The sequence below is a fragment of the Felis catus genome, chromosome B3 (assembly GCF_018350175.1).
Source record: "Felis catus isolate Fca126 chromosome B3, F.catus_Fca126_mat1.0, whole genome shotgun sequence".
Taxonomy (NCBI): Eukaryota; Metazoa; Chordata; class Mammalia; order Carnivora; family Felidae; genus Felis; species Felis catus.
In genome coordinates this window covers 50,128,883-50,148,603 of record NC_058373.1, presented here as the reverse complement: position 1 = coordinate 50,148,603, position 19,721 = coordinate 50,128,883, and the positions used below count along the sequence as shown (strand labels likewise).

The window sequence follows — 19,721 nt, the reverse complement described above, 5'->3', positions numbered from 1 at the left end:
CCTATTCACTTGAACCTCTACTTTTTATTTTTCCCTGTTACATGCCAGAGTTGGCTCTAGAGAGGTAGATACAAGTGAGATTTGTCATTTTTTGAAACATGTATTCTAGTGGGTACATCTGTATAAACAACCAAACAATGTAGTTATACAGGGGTTATGACAGAAGACTTAGAACAACTGTTCTCAAAAGTGTTTCTGCTTGACCCTTATCTTTATAGCAGCGTTTTTTACAATAGTTAAATTACGGAAGCAGCCAGAGTATCCACTGATAGATGAATGGATAAGGAAAATGTGAGATAGATACATATGTGTGTGTGTGTATGTATATACACACGTGTATACACACACCACAATGGGATATTATCCAAGCATAAAAAGGAATGAAATCTTGCCATTTGCAACAACATAGATGGAGCTAGAGAATATAATGCTAAGCCAAATAAGCCAGGCAGAGAAAGACAAATACCATATGAATTCACTCATATGTGGAATTTAAGAAACAAATCATTGGGGCGCCTGGGTGGCTCAGTCGGTTGAGCGTCCGGCTTCGGCTCGGGTCACGATCTCGCGGTCCGTGAGTTCGAGCCCCGCGTCGGGCTCTGGGCTGATGGCTCAGAGCCTAGAGCCTGCTTCGGATTCTGTGTCTCCCTCTCTCTCTGACCCTCCCCCGTTCATGCTCTGTCTCTCTCTGTCTCAAAAATAAATAAAAAAACGTTAAAAAAATTAAAAAAAAAAGAAACAAATCAAGCAAGCAAGGTGGGGGAGAAAAGACACAAGTCAAAAAAACCCCACAAAAAAAACAAAAAAAAACCCACAAAAAACCAGACTCCTAACTGTAGAGAACAAACTAGTGGCTACCAAAAGGGAGGTGGGGGTGGGTGGGTGAAATAGATGTAGGGGATTAAGAGTACCCTTATCTTGATGGCACTGAATAATAGATGGAACTTGAAATTCTATATTATACATCTGAAACTAATATAACACTGTATGTTAACTGTACTGGAATTAAAATTTAAAAAATGTTTTTCTGCTCCAGTTCAACCAAAAAGTAGGCTGTTCTCTATTAGCAACAAATATTTATTTACCTTTGAACCCACACAACTGCCGATAAGCCCATCTTTGAAGCCAGGAGTCATGATTTTCCCCTCTCCTCTCCTACTCACTGCCCAGCCCCTCCCACTGAGACTCTCTGATGTTGAGGTTACAGAGAAGTGCAGTTGTTTGAGATGGGGAGGAGGTAGGTACCTTCAAAGTCCATGAGTGTTAGGTTCAAATTTCATTTGGGAGGTAGATAAGTGTGAGCCTATGCCACTCAGCAAGGAGGCCAGTACCAGTAGAGGAAGTACTGGCGTGAAAATAGATGAGTGGGGAAATAGTGTGTTGACCCTGGGGATCTATAAAGGAGTTCAGGATGGCCGGAACAAGAAGGTAGAGGGAAAAGTCAAAGAAGATGAGACCAGAGGGGCAATCATACCTTACTGGGATATAAAGACATTTGTTCTATATCTTGTATCCAATAAGGGATATTGAATATGAAAACTGTATCTTTGTATTAATAGTCTAGGAAAAAAAAAACTGTTGGCAATGTAAAAAATGGGCTGGATAACAAACAGACAAAGAAAAACAATGAAAAGATGAGCTAAAATAGTAAGACCTGGAGTAGAACACTATCAGTATGGGCGTGTAAGTTTGTGTAAGTTTGTTTGTTGGTTTATTTATTTTGAGAGGGGGCAGAGTGAGAGAGAGAAACTCATGCAGACTCTGTGCTGTCAGTACAGAGCCCATTGTGGGGCTTGAACCCACAAACTGTGAGATCATGACCTGAGCTGAAATCAACAGTTGGGCACTCAATTGAGTCACCCAGATGCCCCTACAACATCTGTTTTTACACATTATAACAAACCAAGATGCATTTAACTAATGGTGTCTTGAGTCATTGGTAAGTAAGCAGCAATTATAAGAATTTTACTGTCCATACATTTATATATCTAGTAAAAGTGCTTTGCGGAAGTGTTGTAATTTTATTGTTATTGCTAGCAGTATGAGCTGGACATTTGCAATTTCTTAACGTTTTAGTTGAGAAAAATTAGGATGATTTACGGAAGGATAGGATGATGATTTGAGGCTTTGGGTGAGGTTGAGAGCCCACCAACATCACTGTCTGCAGAAGAGCTGCCCACTTCTTGAAACAAGAGAGACAATAATGAAGCACTATTTTATTTAATGCCATAACCCCATTGCTCTTGATAGCTTAAAAGACAATAATTTGGAAAAAGTCCAAGACATTGATCATTCTGAGTTGAAGAGTAATTCTCAAAAGCTGGACTCTGAATGAGAAACTTAAGGAATAACAATTCACTTTGTTTATATTTTTCTTTTCAGATATAGAAATATATGATACATGACAAATCTGTGTCATTGATGAAGTTGGTTTAAGAGGGCCCTTAATGTTATTTTAAATTTTTTAAAATGCTTATTTACTTTTGGGGCGCCTGGGTGGCGCAGTCGGTTAAGCGTCCGACTTCAGCCAGGTCACGATCTCACGGTCCGTGAGTTCGAGCCCCGCGTCGGGCTCTGGGCTGATGGCTCAGAGCCTGGAGCCTGTTTCCGATTCTGTGTCTCCCTCTCTCTCTGCCCCTCCCCCGTTCATGCTCTGTCTCTCTCTGTCCCAAAAGTAAATAAACGTTGAAAAAAAAAATTAAAAAAAAATGCTTATTTACTTTTGGGAGAAGAAAGAGAGAGGGAGAGGGAGGGAGGCGTGAGCAGGGGAGGGGCAGAGAGAGGGAGACACAGAATCTGAAGCGGATTCCAGGCTCCAAACAGTCAGCACAGAGCCCAAAGTGGCTCGAAACCACAAACTGTGCATTCATGACCACCCAGGTGCCGCAAGAAGGCCTTTTAATAAACGCACAATTTAAATTCTACTTGCTAAGAAAACATATCAGAGATTAATTTGATTTTTCCCCTAATGTAGAAATATATAATGCTGTATCTTATAACAGGTGGTGTGTTAATTATGATGAAATACAGAATCAAAATATCTTTAGGAATGGTGATTAATTGGATGTGGAGAATGAATCATCCAATTACACAGACAAATGTCATTCAGTGTTGACAATAATAAAAATAAAAAGGTGAAAAAAGAGGAAGGGAAAATATCCTGAATAACACATTCTAATAAGCAGCAGTTGAATAATTAAAGTTGATAATGATCATCTGGAAAACTGTGTTAAAATGTATGTACAATATAAAATATTAAGCAAATGAAAATGATTATTGTATGTTTACCATTAAGTAACTAAATACAAAGAGTTGTTTTTAAAAGTCTGTAAGAGAATACAGCTATATTATAGGAGAGGGATTTAGAATGATTCATTATTAATCTTTTACATTGCCTTAGTGTTCCATAATGCTAAAAAAGATTAATTATATAGCCCTGCCCAATAATTGTCTTGGAAACATAGAAAAAAACAGAAGCACTGTGATCTGTTTTTTTGTTGTTGTTTTCTTTTTTAGGCTTATAGTCTTCAATTAATTTAACAACTCCTTGTCATATAAATAGAGTCTACTAATTTTATGATTTCTAATGGAAATTATCCAGCCCGTGAATATTACCAATTAATCCTCAACCACCCACTTGTGGAAACAGCACACCTTTATCTCATAATCAGAAAGTACTACCTTTGGTAAAACTGCTTGATAGTTTCCACAGGAGTCTCTTGGTACCTTTTCTGAGATTTTTTCCAATCTATATACATTTAGTATGTTATCAGATCGATTCTGGGATAAGATAATAATATATATTAAAATCAGCTTTCAGTGGTGCCTGGGTGACTCAGTTAAGTGTCTGACTTCGGCTCAGGTCATGATCTCGCAGTCATGAGTTTGAGCCCCGTGTCGTGCTCTGTGCTGACAGCTCAGAGCCTGGAGCTTGTTTTGGATACTGTGTCTCCCCCTCTCTCTGTCCCTCCCATGCTCATGCTGTCTCTTGCTGTTTCTCAATAGTAAATAAACGTTAAAAAATTTAAAATAAGCTTTCACGTCTTTAATCTTAGATATCAGATTCTTTAACAATTTCAGGATGTATATCCTTTAGATAATGTGTATTGGTTTGTTCTGTAACAAGATGATTAACTGAATCTGAGTCAACACAGACAGCAATATAATTTCATACCTCAGATTTTATTAAACTCTGTAAATTCCCTTTATTTAAGAAATTTTTTAATGTTCATTTCTTTTGAGAAAGAAAGTAAGAGACTGAGGAGGAGTAGGGGCAGAGAGACAGAGAGAGAGGGAGAGAGAGAATCCCAAGCAGGCTCCACATTGTCAGTGCAAAACCAGATATGAGGCTCCATTCAATGAACCATGAGATCATGACCTGAGCCAAAATCAAGAGATGGTTTCTCAAACAACTGAGCCACCCAGGCACCCCAGTAAATTCCTTTTATAGTAATGCAAAGAACTAAGAAGTAAAATTATGAAAAATAATGACTAGTGTAGAACAAATATTGAATCAAATATAGAAGACACCATAATTTATGGAATTTTATCCATTTTGTAAATTTTACGTGATGATTGACTTTCCACATATTTCCTTAGGTCTCATGTTTTCATCCCATTTGTAATGCCTATAGTCTAAAAGCCTCCTTTTTTCCTGGAGAGAACTCTTGAATGGCTGAAGAGGGGCTGTTTGGGGAGGATTGGGACTATTTTATACACTGATACAGGATTTCTGATCTAAAGATAATACTGTCTTGGAATACACTTAAAGTGTTTCAAATAATAGTAAAAACTCTAGATCAATTGGGATAGACTTATTACATCTTCCAAAAAAAAAAAAAAAAAAGAAAGAAAAGAAAAATGTGTGTGTATAAAGAACATGGGGTTTGAGGTAAGAGTCCTTCAGTGGAAAACAAGCTCTGCCATAGACTTGTAGGCCTGGATAAGTTGCTTAACTTTAGTTTCATTAAAAGTAAAGTAGGGTTATTTGTAAGCCTCAGTTCATATTATTGTTGTAAATGTGCAATAATCCAATCATATGAACAGTGGAATATGATAAGCCCTTGAGCTTGTGTTCAAATCCAATCACTGCTATCTATGACTTAGTGATTTTGGGAATAATTCTAAACAATTCTGTGCATTGATTTCCTCATTTATAATATGGAAATAATTGTACCTATACTTTATTGGATTTTTGGGGAATAAAATGTGGTAATATATGTCAAGGTTGGCTGTAAGTATTAGCATTATACCTGGATGCTGGTAAACACAACATAAATATTAACTCTTGTTAGCTAGTTTGCTGGCAATGGTTAGCAATAGCTTAATCAAATCAGCTGTACCAAAAAGGACTGAAATTAGACTGCTGCTTCTCTAGAATCAGATAGCACCTTCAGAGTTTCTTGTCTGCTGTTGCCTGTTTTGATGATTCTTCCTGACCTCTTCATCATTGAGCCTAGCTCGTTTCTTACAGATTTTAACTGGTATCCTTGAACTTGACTTCTTGCCTGGAAAGTCAATGATTTCTTTATCTACATATAATTCCAGTCTTCACCATTTTTAGTTTTAATCTCTCCCAGATCTCTCTATTGGGAACATACTTATTTTTTATTTTTTTTAATTTAAACTTAACATATGGTGCAATATTGGTTTCAGGAGTAAAATTCAGTGATTCATTCACTTAAATAAAATACCCAGTGGTCACCATAACAAGTGCCCTCCTTAGTATTTATCACCCATCTAGCCCATCTACCCACCCCCCTTCCTCCATCAACCCATAGTTCTTTAAGAGTGTCTTGTGGTTTGTTTCCTTCTCTTCTGTCCCTCCTGCCACTTCCCATATGTCCATTCATTTTGTTTGTTAAATTCCACATATGAGTGAAATCAAATAGTATTTGTCTTTCTCTGACCTATTTTGCTTAGCATAATACAGTGTAGTTCCATCCACATCATGGCAAATGGCTAGATTCCATTCTTTTCGGTGGCTAGTATTCCAGTGTGTGTGTGTGTGTGTGTGTGTGTGTGTGTGTGTGTGTGTGTATGCATATGTGTATGTATGTATGTGTGTATATATATAAATATATATATATATATATGTCTGTGTATATATGTATATGTATGTGTAGGATAAAGAATATATACCTATGTACACACACCCACATACATTACATATTCTTTATCCATTCATCAGTTGATGGATATTTGGGTACTGTCCATAGCTTGGCTGTTGTTGATAATGCTGCTATAGACATTGGGGCACTGTATCTCCTTGAATATGTATTTTTGTATCCTTTGGGAAAATACCTGACAGTGCAGTTGCTGGATTGCAGGGTTGTTCTATTTTTAGTCTTTTTTTTTAAATTTTTTTAATGTTTTATTTATTTTTGAGACAGAGAGAGACAGAGCATGAACAGGGGAGGGTCAGAGAGAGAGGGAGACACAGAATCTGAAGCAGGCTCCAGGCTCTGAACTGTCAGCACACAGCCCAACGCGGGGCTCGAACTCCCGGACCGTGAGATCATGACCTGAGCCGAAGTTGGACGCTCAACCGACTGAGCCACCCAGGCGCCCCACCACCAACCTCTATTTTTAGTTTCTTGAAGCACTTCTATAGTGGTCTCCAGAGTAGCTAGCTGCACCAGTTTGCATTTTCTCCAACAGTGCAAGAGGGTTCTCCACTCCTGCCCTGCGTCCTTGCCAAAACCTATTGTTTCTTGTATTGTTAATTTTAGGCATTCTGACAGGTTTGAGGTGATATCTCATTGTGGTTTTGATTTCTATTTCTCTGATGATGAATGACGTTGAGCATCTTTTCATGTGCCTCTAAGCCATCTGGATGTCTTCTTTGGCAAAGTGTCTATTCATGTCTTCTGCCATTGTTTCACTGGATTATTTGGTTTTGGGGTGTTGGGTTTGATAAGTTCTTTATAAATTTTGGATACTAACCCTTTATCAGATGTGTTACTTGCAAAAATCTTCTCCCATTCTGTAAGCCACCTTTTAGTGTTGTTGGTTATTTCCTCCACTGTGCAGCAGGTTTTTATCTTGATGAAGTCCCAATAGTTCTTGTTTGCTTTTGTTCCCCTTGCCTTTGGTGATGTGTCTAGTAAGAAGTTGTGGCTCTGAAGTCAAAGAGGTTGCTACCTGTGTTCTCTTGGATTTTGATGGTTTCCTGTCTCACATTTAGGTCTTTCATCCATTTTGAATTTATTCTTGTGTATGGTGTTAGAAAGTGGTCCAGTTTTATTCTGCTTGTCACCGTCCAGTTTTCCCAACATCATTTGTTGAAGAGACTGTCTTTTTTCCATTGGATATTCTTTCCTGATTTGTTGAAGATGACGTAACCCTATAGTTCTGGGCCGATTTCTGGGTTTTCCATTCTGTTCGATTGTTCTATGTGTCTCTTCTCATGCCAGTATCATACTGTCTTGATGACTAAAGCTTTGTAATACAGCTTGAAATCTGGAATCATGATGCCTCCAGTTTTGTCTTTTTCAAGATTGCTTTGGCTTTTTGGGGACTTTTGTGGTTACAAAAGAACTTTAGGACTGTTTATTCTAGCTCTGTGAAAAATGCTGGTGGCATTTTGATAGGGATTGCATTAAATGTGTAGGTTGCTTTGGGTAGCATAGATATTTTAACAATGTTTGTTCTTCTAATCCATAGGCAGGGAATGCTTTTCCATTTCTTTGTGTCCTCTTCAATCTCTTCCATAAGCATTCTATAATTTTCAAACTCTAGATCTTTTACCTCTTTAGTTAGGTTTATTCTTAACCAGGAAATCAACAAGGAAACAATGACGTCTAATGACAAACTGGACTAGATGGACTTAACAGATAGATTCAGAATATTTCATCTTGAAGCAGCAGAATACACATTCTTCTCAAGTGCACATGGAGCATTCTCCAGAACTGATCACATACTGGGTCAGAAATCAGCCCTCAACAAGTACAAAGAGATCAAGATCATACCATGCATATTTTCAGAACACAACAGTATGAAACTTGAAGTCAACCACAATGAAAAGTTTGGAAAGCCCTCAAATACGTGGAGGTTAAAGGACATCCTAATAAAGAATGAATGGGTTAACCAGGAAATTAAAGAAGAAATTTGAAAATATATGGAAGCAAATGAAAATGGAAACATGACAATTCAAAGCTTTGGGTTGCAGCAAACGTGATCCTAAGAGGCAAGTGTATTGCAATTCAGGCCCAACTCAAGAAGCAGGAAGGGTCCCAAATACACAACCTAACCTTATACCTAAAGGAGCTAGAAAAGGAGCAAGCCTGCAGAAGAAGGGAAATTATAGAGATTAGAGTAAAAATAAATAATACAGACACAACAACAACAAAAAACAGTAGAACAGATCAATGAAACTAAGAATCGGCTTTTTGACAGAATTAACAAAATTGATAAACCTCTAGCCAGACTTATCAAAAAGAAAAGAGAAAGGATCCAAATAGTTAAAATCATGAATGAGACAGGAGAGATCATGACCAACACCACAGAAATACAAACACTTACAAGAGAATACCAAGAAAACCTATATGCCAACAGATGGGGTAATCTGGAAGAGATGGACAAATTTCTAGAAACTCACAAAGTAACAAAACTGAAACAGGATGAAAAATGGAAAATTTACACAAACCCATAACCAGCAAACACATTCAATCAGTAATCAAAAATCTACCAAAAAACCAGAGTCCTGGGCCAGATGGCTTCCTAGGAGAATTCTACTAGACATTTAAAGAAGAGTTAATACCTATTCTCAAATTGTTCCAAAATAAAGAAATAGAAGAAAACTTCCAAACTAATTTTACAAAACCAGCATTACCTTGATTCCAAAACCAGACAAAGACTCCATTCAAAAGGAGAATTAAACTTGGGCTCCTTGGTAGCTCAGTTGGTTAAGTGACCGACTTAGGCTCAGGTCATAATCTCCCCACTTGTGAGTTTGAGCCTCCTTTGAATTCTGTGAATTCTTTGAATTCTCTCTCTTCCCCTTCCCTGCTCACATTCTGTCTCGCTCTCAAAAATAATACATAAACGTTAAAAAGATTTTTTTAAAAAACAGAATTACAGGCCAATGTCCTTGATGAACATGGATGCAAAAATTCTCAACAAGATTTTAGCAAATCAAATCCAGTAGTACATTAAAAGAATTATTCACCATGATCAAGTGGGATTTATTCCTGGGCTGCAGGTGTGGTTCAGTATTCACAAATCAATCAATGTGAGAGACCACATTAATAAAATAAAGGATAAGAACCATATGATCTTGCAGAAAAGGCTTTTGACAAAATACAGCATCCATTCTTGATTAAAAACCCTCAACAAAGTAGGGATAGCTGGAACATACCTCAACATCATAAAGGCCATATATGAGAGACCCATAGCTAACATCATCCTCAATGGGGAAAAACCAGGAGCCTTTTCTTCATGGTCAGGAAAAGACAAGAAATTCCACTCTAACAATTACTATTTAACATAGTACTGCAAGTCTTAGTGTCAGCAATCAGACAGTAAAAAGAAATAAAAGGCATCCAAATCAGCAAGGAAGAAGTCAAACTTTCACTATTGGCAGATGACATGACACTTCATAGAAAATCTAAAAGACTCCACCAAAAAATTGTTAAGAGATAATACATGAATTCAGCAAAGTCGCAGGACATAAAATCAATGTGCAGAAATATGTTGCATTTCTATATACCAATAATGCAGCAGAAAAAGAAATCAAGGAATCAATCCCATTTGTAATTGCACCAAAACAATAAGGAACACTTTTAATAAATATTACAAAGGTGCCAGGGTGGGTCATTTGCTTATTTGTTCCTTGATTTCACCTCACGTCGTGATCTCATGGTCTTGAGATTGAGCTCCATGTTGGGCTCTGGGCTGGGTGTGGAGCCTGCTTAAGATTGTCTCTCTCTTCCTCTCTCCCCTGCTTGCTCTCTCTCTTTCTCTCAAAAATAAATAAATAAAATAAATATTTCAAAAATATCTTACATTTTTATAGAGCTTTACAGTATTTACCAAACACTTATCCACTCTTGAGGTAAGGCCATTAGGGAAGCTTCTTCTTTTTCTTCTTTTTTTTTAATACTCAGATTTACAATAAAAGTTTTATTATTATTTGATGAATAATCCATTGAAAGTTTATGTTTATGCAAACATCTTACAGTAATAATAAAAATGTAAAACTCTAAGGAAGTACAACGTGATTTTGAGCATTTTTTTAAAACGGTAAAGATTAAGAGAAAATTTCTATTGCAATTACAAATTTTACAAATTTCAAAATATGAATTTAATGAAACTAAACTCAAGGCAGTTAGAAATTTTGGATTCATGTCTGTAACTTGGGCGCATTATTCCATAATGCTCAGGTTTGGCCTGGGTCCTTGGCTGTCTCTGTTATAATGAGACAAGCAAAGGAGTGAAATTTAAGACCCAAGAAAATATGTGTGTGACACTGATTCTTGAACTTGTGAGTATATAAGTTTACTCAAAATTCTAGGTGCTCTTGGGAATTTGAATTAAGTTCTATGAGCAGGAAAACATAAAGAAATCATTAGTGTAAGAAACCACACAACCCGTGTATATATTACACTTTGTAGTTTATAAATCACTTTCTCAAGCATTGTCACAATTGAATGTGTTTCTTTACATAGTTATTTAAGTCACATTATTTAGCAGTCAAAACATTTCAAAACATTCAGACGCAGCTAGTTAGTGTGATTGCCATGTAGTGTGATGGCAAGACATTTATTAATTATACTTTATGTCACTATTAATTCTCTTCACAGGAGGTAGAAAATAGAAACAACTAGGAATCCAAGCCTTCGATTGGAGCAAACAAAACTCAAAAGATCCTTCTAGAAACACACTTATATACCTTTTTCCCATAAATGTGGTATTTGGGATGTGTCAGAATCAAGAATGAACTAGCAGTGAGAGGGGAAGAATATGGAAAGAAAATAGGAGGGAAGTGAAAAGTTACACTGATGGAGGAGTTGGTTCACTTTCTGAAGACAGGTGCTGACAAGGAAAAAAAGAAGATTTAATTGCCCTTTTCCCTTGCTTGATACTGCCATTTCTTGCAGTCCATAAGAGCATGCTGCCAATGATTTGTGTGTGTGTGTGTGTGTGTGTGTGTGTGTGTGTGTGTGTGATCTAATCTTGGTATTTGACTGGTGTTGTGCCATTGGCCTAGAGAGTATCAATTGGCATTGTTCTGGGTAATGATGGAAACTGAATGAACTCTTTTCTCATACAGTCATTGCTGAACAGGCTCTCAAATGTCATTTTCCCCACACGTACTATCTTCCCTCCTATCACTTCTCCTTTTCCTTTTCATTCATGTGTGTTGATCTCTCCCCCGCTATTATCCTTTTCCTGTATTCTATGATCTAAACAAAAACTTTTAGTTGAAATTCATGAACTTAAATATAATTTGCTCAGAATTGACACTTCTTCCTCATGTGCAGTGGTATTAATATTCACATTTATTACTGAATAAACATATAAGTTATAACCTTGCTATTTATTGACGTTCTATCCTTATTAACATTTTCTTTTAGTACTGTTTCACATAACGAGTTGTGTGATAACTTAGTGAATTATTCAAGATCATCAAGCTAGTGATTGATACAACTAGAAGTGTTGGAGTTAAGACCACGGCTACTATAAAAAAAATCCAGTAAGGCAAAATTTTCCCTTCATTAAGCTAAGAGCAAAGAGGCCATCTCTGTGTCAGTGAAAACGGGGCTGTGAGATGCTGATAATCTATTATCAGCTTTTGTGGCCTGTTCGGTGGCAGAGGTGCATAGCTGACACCCTTGCCTTTGAATTGTGTGTGCCTGGTGAAAAAGGTGATTCTAATAAGCTGGAGTTTAGCAAGAGTTTTATAGGTCAGGTGAGCATAAGGGAAGCTCTCCTCAGTGACTTGAGCACATTTGTGGTTGTATAAAATCACTAGCTTAGATGCAACAAAAAACAATTCAATGTATTCCATTATTTTAATAAAGATGAATATATTTCAAGAATATTTTTTAATTGCAAACATGGTAACGCTTATTATGGAACATTGACTCTTACCAAATTTATAACAGTGAGAATCTTTGCTCTTTCTTTGACCCAGTATCACTCCACAGAAGTAACTCTCGCTATCAATTTAATGAATATCTTTCTAGGTATTTTTCTGTGTATATATAAGCACATGCAATACAGTATCATACTAAACTTACTAAAATGCAAACTTGTTTTTTTCACATAACATGATTTTTTTCATTTATACACATATGTATTTAACTCGTTTACTTTATTGTGTTCTCATTGGGTAGATAATATAATTCATTCCATAAATATTTAGGTTACCTAGCTTCTATTGCTATTACAAAAAGAAATGGTGCAGTGAATATCCTTGGATAACAAATTAATTTCTTGTTGTATTTTTCTGTGCGGTAGATTCCAAAAAAGGAAAAATTCTGATATAAGGGTTATTACAAATACTCTAAATGCAACTACGGCTCTTTGAGATACCAGTTTGGAGTTTCATCTGTGAAGATGAAACACATCAAAAAAGAATGATATTTTTTACAAATAAAGGTATTTCTTACATCGTTGCAGACAAAAGTTGCAGTAAAATGGTTTGCTTCTATGTCTTCCCAGAAATACAAAGTTACATGTAACTAACAGTTTTTATTATCTTCCTTGTGATGCTGACAGAAAACCAAGGTGTCAACCAAGCCAGGCTAAAGTTTCAATGTATGGAACTATCCAAGAATACAAGCGATCACTTTGGTAGCTAGAGTCTCCTTTTCACTGGGTGAGGGTGAGGTCTTAAGAGGCTTGGATTTTTCCTATTTTGTGAACCAGTTGAAAATCATGGTATACATTTAATCTTTTTTACAGCCTTTTTCTTAAAGGAAGTCCTTATCCCATTGAAATCATTCCTCTTTCTCCTCTTTCAGGGCTGGGCGAGGGCTTTATGGTATTGACAGTATGCCAGATCTCCGTAGGAAGAAAACTTTGCCCATTGTACGAGATGTGGTAAGGAACTCCTGTTTCATTCTCTTCAGTTGTATGTGTTGCCTTTTTCTTTATCATTAAGTGCCATGCCTATCTGTATTTCATAGAATAATACATATAAGAAGTTGGATTCTACCAAGTGTTGCATTTATCATTCCTTTAAAATCTATTAAATAAATGAAATAATTCTAACTTTTTGACAGCGTTTTTTTTTTTAAGCCTTCTTTCTTTTTCTCCAACATGGGGCTTGAACTCCTGGCCTTGAGATCAAGAGTTGTATGTTCTACTGACAGAGACAGCCACGTACCCCTTGGCCCCCCTTTTTATTGGTTAAAATTATAAACCAGTTTAAAATGGCATAACAATTGGGCAAATAGAAGTCACAGGGCATGCTAACTGAGCTGCTGCAACTGGGCTTTGATAGGTGCAATGTTGCAAAGGACCACAAGTTTAATGGGCACTTGGAGGCTTGTTTTGGACTTCCTCACCTTATGTCACTGGATTCTACTACTTTATAAAGCAGCAGATACTATTAACCAATTCTTTATTTAATTAAGATCAAATTTAATCACATTAATAAGTGATTCCACTCTCTGAAGAAAATTACAACTCTCAAGTCATTAAAACCTCATTAAACCTAAACATAACTCTGAATAACTCAAGCTCTCCTATAACAAAATATGCACAGGACCACCTAAAGATGCAAAGGATTGATAATGATCCACATTAGACTATTAAAAACAAATAGCTTAACTGCCAGAAAACAGAGTGTTTTGTTTTATCATCCAAATTGTCTCCAGTTTCCTGGAGGCAAATTCTTAACAGTTTATGACATGAAAATATGTTTTATCCCAGAGAAATAGAAATTTCCCTTTTAGCGGCAATTTATGCTATTTCTTATATCAGTAATTTTTAATTTTGCTATGAAAACCTTCATCTGAAAACCATCACTTGTGTTCGAAATTAGGAAAGATAAAATCTTGATTGGAAAGATCTTCTACTGAACAGCATGCTGTGTCTCTGTAGCCCAGATTTCTGCCATTGTAGTGTGGATATTATTTTAAAGTGTTCAGTTTATTTAACATCATTATACTCTTTTCTCACCATTCTTATGTCTAATTATTTACACTTTGTTTCCTCTGACACTTGGGATCTTCAGGCCATGGTAAGTGATTTTCAATTTAATATTTTCTATATTTCTGAATGTACGTTGCACTTATGGGATAAAAGAGGGCAAGATGGGGAAATAAAAAGAGACAAGACTGAGAAATTTGGGTTCTGCAAGAATTTAACATCTAGTTCTGTTCTGAAAGATACACAAAATTATATACACAACAGGTACGAATACAGACGAAAATAGAATTCAAACATAATTTAGAGACAATAGTTGTCAGAAATGGAAGATCATCTTGGCTAATTCCTTGGACGTAATCGCTCTATAGGTTTACACAGAAGGGGTGGTGATGGATGGATAGTGACTTCCTCGCTGAGGATTGCTAAACTTTTATCTGAGTTTATGGCTTTGTAGCTCCAAGGAGATAGATTTAAGACCAGGTGCAAAATTCCATTGTGACTTCCCTTTGTTCCTAATGAGATAACATATTAAACATTCCCATCTAAAACTTCGGGTTTCCAAAGTTCTCTACAGTTCTGCTGAGTGTATTATATCACACACATTTCAGGTAGGAGATATAATGGTTCTGTTTTATGGTAGGGAAACAAAAGGGACTTGACTTTTACTTAAAATTACTTATGTTACCAAGATTGAGTTAAGAAAACCAATCTGGGTATAATGGTTCTCACCTGATAAAATGAACACTTAGGAAAAATATACTGCTTAGATATGAAAGAATATTCCAGGGAACTGTGAACAACTCAAGGATCATCTAACACCTGTGATTTGGGGCCATCACACAGATCATCTGGCTCTGCACCAGTGGCCATGTTTTATGAAGAAATGTGATCATGATCACCTTGAGGAAAAACAAAGTTAGAGAAGTCTCTTGCTAACATGGAAACCTGGGGCTGATCAATCTGCCTTGCTGGACCTCAGTTTTCTCATCAGTTAAATGTAAGGGTTGGGTCTGATTATATAAGGGGATTGTATCAGCTTTAATGTTCCATGATTTCACATTCTGGATGAACTAGCTGACTACTGAAAATGGCAGGTGCCTATTGACTAAAACATGAACAGTGATAGGTTATATTCTTACATTTTCACATGTTGTTGAACAATATGTACTTAGCATCCACCTCATGTGCCAATAACTCCTAAATTCTGTTTATTTTAGACTCTGGCTGCCCGGAAATCTGGACTCTCCCTGGCTATGGTCATTAGGACATCTCTAAACAATGAGGAACTGGTAGGTGCAGAGTCGATTGCTATGTATTGATATTGTTATGCCCAGAATTCGTGATCCCCAAAGACCACTAGGGAGCCGAGTCCGATGCAAAAGCAAAGAGCCTTTATTCGAGCTAGCTCGAGCTCAATCCCCTACCTGCACCGACGCAGCGGTGAGATACCAGGGAAAGAGAGCGAGTTTCAAAAGGACAAAGGTTTTATTGGGGCCTGGGGGCAGTTGGTGAGGTAATGGCTATGGCCTCAGCCGATTGGCTGGGGAGGGGTCCTGGGGAAGGGTCCGGCAGGTGAGGGAGGGTTTACTCGAGGGGAGGAGGTGTGGTCAAGGTGAAGGACACAGAACAAGATGGAGTCAAGGGGAGGAGGTGTGGTCAAGGTGAAGGACACAGAACAAGATGGAGTCGGCTGGCGTAGGCCCGCCCTTTCATTCCCCCCTTGTCATGTAGCTTACGGACCCAATCATGGGACCGGCTGCATTTATGGTGACAAGGAGAACAGAGTCTGGAGGTTTACGCAAAGTTCTGGGAACCAAGTGTCCCTGGGGTGGCTCTGGGACGTCTGATTAAGTATTGTCCCCGAGCTGGTGTCTATGATCTGCCAGGTGATGTTTTGGGGGGCGTGGGGACTCCCGGCAGCATGAGCAATGACAAGCAGAGTTAACAGAGTTACCAATATTAGGTAGGTCGAATGCGCTGTAGCTTGAGCTTGAGCGGGTTGTGTTGGTCCCAACTGATGGCCCATCGCGTGACGAAGTCCTTCCGGATCGAGGAGGGGTCCGCTGGCTGAGCGTGGGTGTGATGGACCCAGGTCGCGATGCCGTCTACCTTGAGAGCGGTGGGGGTTGTCAACACCACGATGTAGGGTCCCTTCCAGCGCGGCTCGAGAGTCTCTCGGTGGTGCCTCTTGACGTAGACCCAGTCTCCCTGCCTGTACTGATGAGGTGTCGGGATCGGGCCAGCCTCGTAGATGGCATGGAGGCGCGGCCAAATGTCCTCGTGCGCCCTCTGGAGCCCGCTCAAGGAAAGAAAAAGTTCTTGATCTTTAAACTCAGCAATAAGTTCAGCTCAAAGGCTGGGAATAACAGGGGGTGGCCTGCCAAACATGATCTCATAGGGAGTAAAACCCAGAGTGTAAGGAGTGTTTCTAACCCAATAAAGGGCGTACGGTAGGAGAGTCACCCAGTCCCCGCCAGTCTCCATGGTTAATTTGGTAAGGGTCTCTTTTAGGGTTCTATTCATTCTTTCTACCTGTCCTGAGCTCTGGGGCCTATAAGCACAATGTAATTTCCAGTTTGCCCCCACCGCCTTGGCTACTGCCTGTGTTACCTGCGAGATAAAAGCTGGTCCATTGTCTGATCCTACCAGGGCAGGAAAACCATACCTGGGTAAGATGTCTTCTAGTAGCTTCTTAGCCACCGTCTGAGCCGTTTCATGCTTGGTTGGGTATGCCTCCACCCAGCCAGAGAAGGTGTCTGTAAATACTAAAAGATATTTAAAACCATACTTTCCTGGTTTGAGTTCAATGAAGTCGACTTCCCATTGGGCTCCCGGTCTGGTGCCTCTGAGCCTGGTTCCTTTTTTTATTTGATGTGGCCCTCGCGTTGGTGAGTTGGCAGGTCTTGCAGGCAGATACAACTTGCTCTATTTTGGTGTCCTGTTGGTGAATCCTCTCCCTGCATATCTGAGCCTTCTTCGCGGATGCCCGGTATCCTAAGGCCCCCAGGGTAGCCAGCAGGTCCTGGGTCCCTCGCTCACAGTCTTTGGCAGTGTCGGCAGCAATCAGGATGTCATCTACATACTGTAGAAGGGTGAGGCCAGGGTGCTCCCTTCTGTACTCACCCAGGTCCTCGTGTAGCGCCTCGTCAAAGATGGTGGGTGAATTTTTGAATCCCTGAGGTAGCCGTGTCCAGGTGAGTTGCCCACTGTAGCCCTCCTCCGGATCATGCCACTCGAAGGCGAACAAGGGTTGGCTCTGGGGTGCCAGCAGCAGACTGAAGAAGGCTTCCTTTAAATCTAGTACAGTATCCCAGACCCTGGAGGGCGCTAAGGAGCTCAAGAGAGTATATGGGTTGGGAACAGTTGGGTGTATGTCCACGACCCTCTTATTTACTTCCCGGAGGTCTTGTACCGGTCGGTAGTCATTTGTGTGAGGATTTTTGACCGGCAGTAGGGGGGTGTTCCAGGCAGACTGGCAAGGAACTAGTACCCCTAGGCTTCGTAGTCTCCGGATGTGTGGCTGGATCCCCTTCCAGGCCTCCTGAGACATGGGGTATTGTTTGATCCTTACCGGACTCTCTCCTGGCTTGAGCTCTACCAGGACTGGGGTCCTATGAGCGGCTAGTCCCATCCCCCCTGTCTCTGCCCAAACCGAGGGGAATTCTTGTAGCCATCTGTCTATATTATCCTCTCTCGGGAGCGCCTCCTGGTGGAGGAGGTATTCATCCTCCAGTTTCATGGTCAGGACCTGGATGGGGTGGCCCTTGCCATCGGTGACCTGAGGCCCCCCTTGTCTGAAAGTTATCTGAACTCCAATCTTGGTCAGTAAGTCCCGTCCTAACAGCGGGTAGGGGCATTCTGGTATTACCATAAAGGAGTGGGATACCCGGCCCATTCCCAAATCTACTGTTCTTCGGGTAGTCCATGAATACTGGCTCATACCAGTTGCCCCTTGTACCCAGGACTTCTTGCTAGCTAGTTTTCCTTGTGGGGTGCGGAGGACCGAATGTTGTGCTCCGGTGTCGACAAGGAAGTCAATAGGGGTCCCCTCCACTTTAAGAGTTACCCTGGGTTCGGGGAGAGGGTCCGAACCCTGACTCCCCTAATCACTTAGTTCATCCAGCTCTAGGACTTTTACTCGATCAGTCTTGCTTCCCTTCCAGCCGGCCCATTTCGGACAATCTCGGGCCCAATGCCCTATCTCCTTGCAGTATGTACACTGATCCTTCTGCAGCCTCTGCTTCCCCCCCTTGGTGGTGCTTTTACCTTTTCTTGCGTCATCTGCCAGCTGCCGGAGACGGCAGTCTCGTTCCTCGGGGAAGTCAGCAGTGGTAGCTAGCAGTATTCTGGCCAGGTCTCGAGTCTGCTTACTGCTGGCAGCCGCCATGGCGCGAGCCTGCTTGTCCTCAGGAGGCTCCCGGTTATTATATACCTTTTCGGCTACCACCAGTAAGTCCTGCAGACTTTTTTCTCCTAGTCTATCTATTTTCTGTAATTTTCTCCTAATGTCTATGGCCGATTGGTTTACAAAGGCCATGATAACAGCTGCCTTGTTTTCCAGAGCCTCTGGATCCATGGGGGTATAGGTACGGAATGCCTCCATGATCCTTTCTAAAAAGGCAGCCGGAGATTCATCTTTTCCCTGTTGTACATTTCCTACCTTGGCCAAATTGGTTGGCTTTCTAGCAGCCATTCGGAGACCCCCCATTAGAGTCTGGCGGTAGACCCGGAGCCTCTCCTTACCTTCTGCCGTGTTGAAATCCCACTGGGGCCGAGTTAAGGGGAAGGAGGCCTCTATCTGAGCCTGGTTGGTGGTGGGATTCCCGTCTGCGCCCGGAACTAGTTTTCGGGCCTCATTGAGGATTCTTTCTCTTTCTTCAGTCGTGAACAGGACCTGTAAAAGCTGCTGGCAATCGTCCCACGTGGGCTGATGGGTAAAAAGAACAGAGTCTAATAAATCAATAAGCCCTGCCAGTTTCTCAGAAAACTTAGGATTCTGAGCTTTCCAATTGTAGAGGTCACTAGTGGCGAAAGGCCAATAGTGATGGGGCTGATTCCCCTCCGCGTCTGGGGGTCCGGTGGCTCGCAGGGGCAGAATAGTAGAGTCGACGGCGGAGGCGGATTGCTCCCTCTGAGCCCTTTGTCTGGTAAATGGCGGGCTTCTCCCTGGGGTGTTTCCGCCTCCCGCTCTCGGAACAGCATCTGCCTCCCCCGGAGGGGGAGGATGGTGTTCTTCCGGCATCCTAGAGGGGTTATACGGGGGAGGAAAAATTAATTCTTCTTCAGTACCCCCCTGTAGGACAGGGTAGAGGGGTGCTGAAGGCTGGGTAAGACGTTTCCTCTTCTCTGTTTCCTGCAAAGCAAGAATGGGTTTTGGCTCCGGAGGGAGCAGGGTTAGGAAGGGCTTAAGCCAAGAGGGTGGGTCTTCTACAAGGTCCTGCCAAGTGATAATGTAAGGGAGCTGATCAAGATGGCCCATCTTAGGCTGAGAGATGATACTCCTGACTCGGTGGATGGTAGGTAGGTCAAAGGTCCCCTCTGGTGGCCATCCGACATTGAAAGTTGGCCACTCGCTAGAACAAAAAAACTGCAACCGACTCTTTCGGACTTCCACACTGAGG

The 19,721-nt window shown here is 40.3% G+C and overlaps 1 protein-coding gene across 2 annotated transcripts in view; it reads left to right on the top strand.

The window, feature by feature from the left end:
- The window catches only part of UNC13C (unc-13 homolog C), a 675,102-nt gene that overhangs the window by 287,839 nt on the left and 367,542 nt on the right, over nt 1-19,721 (top strand). For both annotated transcript variants that reach the window (XM_045059288.1, XM_019832393.3), the window contains 3 exons: nt 12,969-13,047; nt 14,186-14,191; nt 15,318-15,389. In XM_045059288.1, coding sequence (XP_044915223.1) covers nt 12,969-13,047; nt 14,186-14,191; nt 15,318-15,389 — 157 coding nt within the window. The remainder of the gene's footprint in view (nt 1-12,968; nt 13,048-14,185; nt 14,192-15,317; nt 15,390-19,721) is intronic.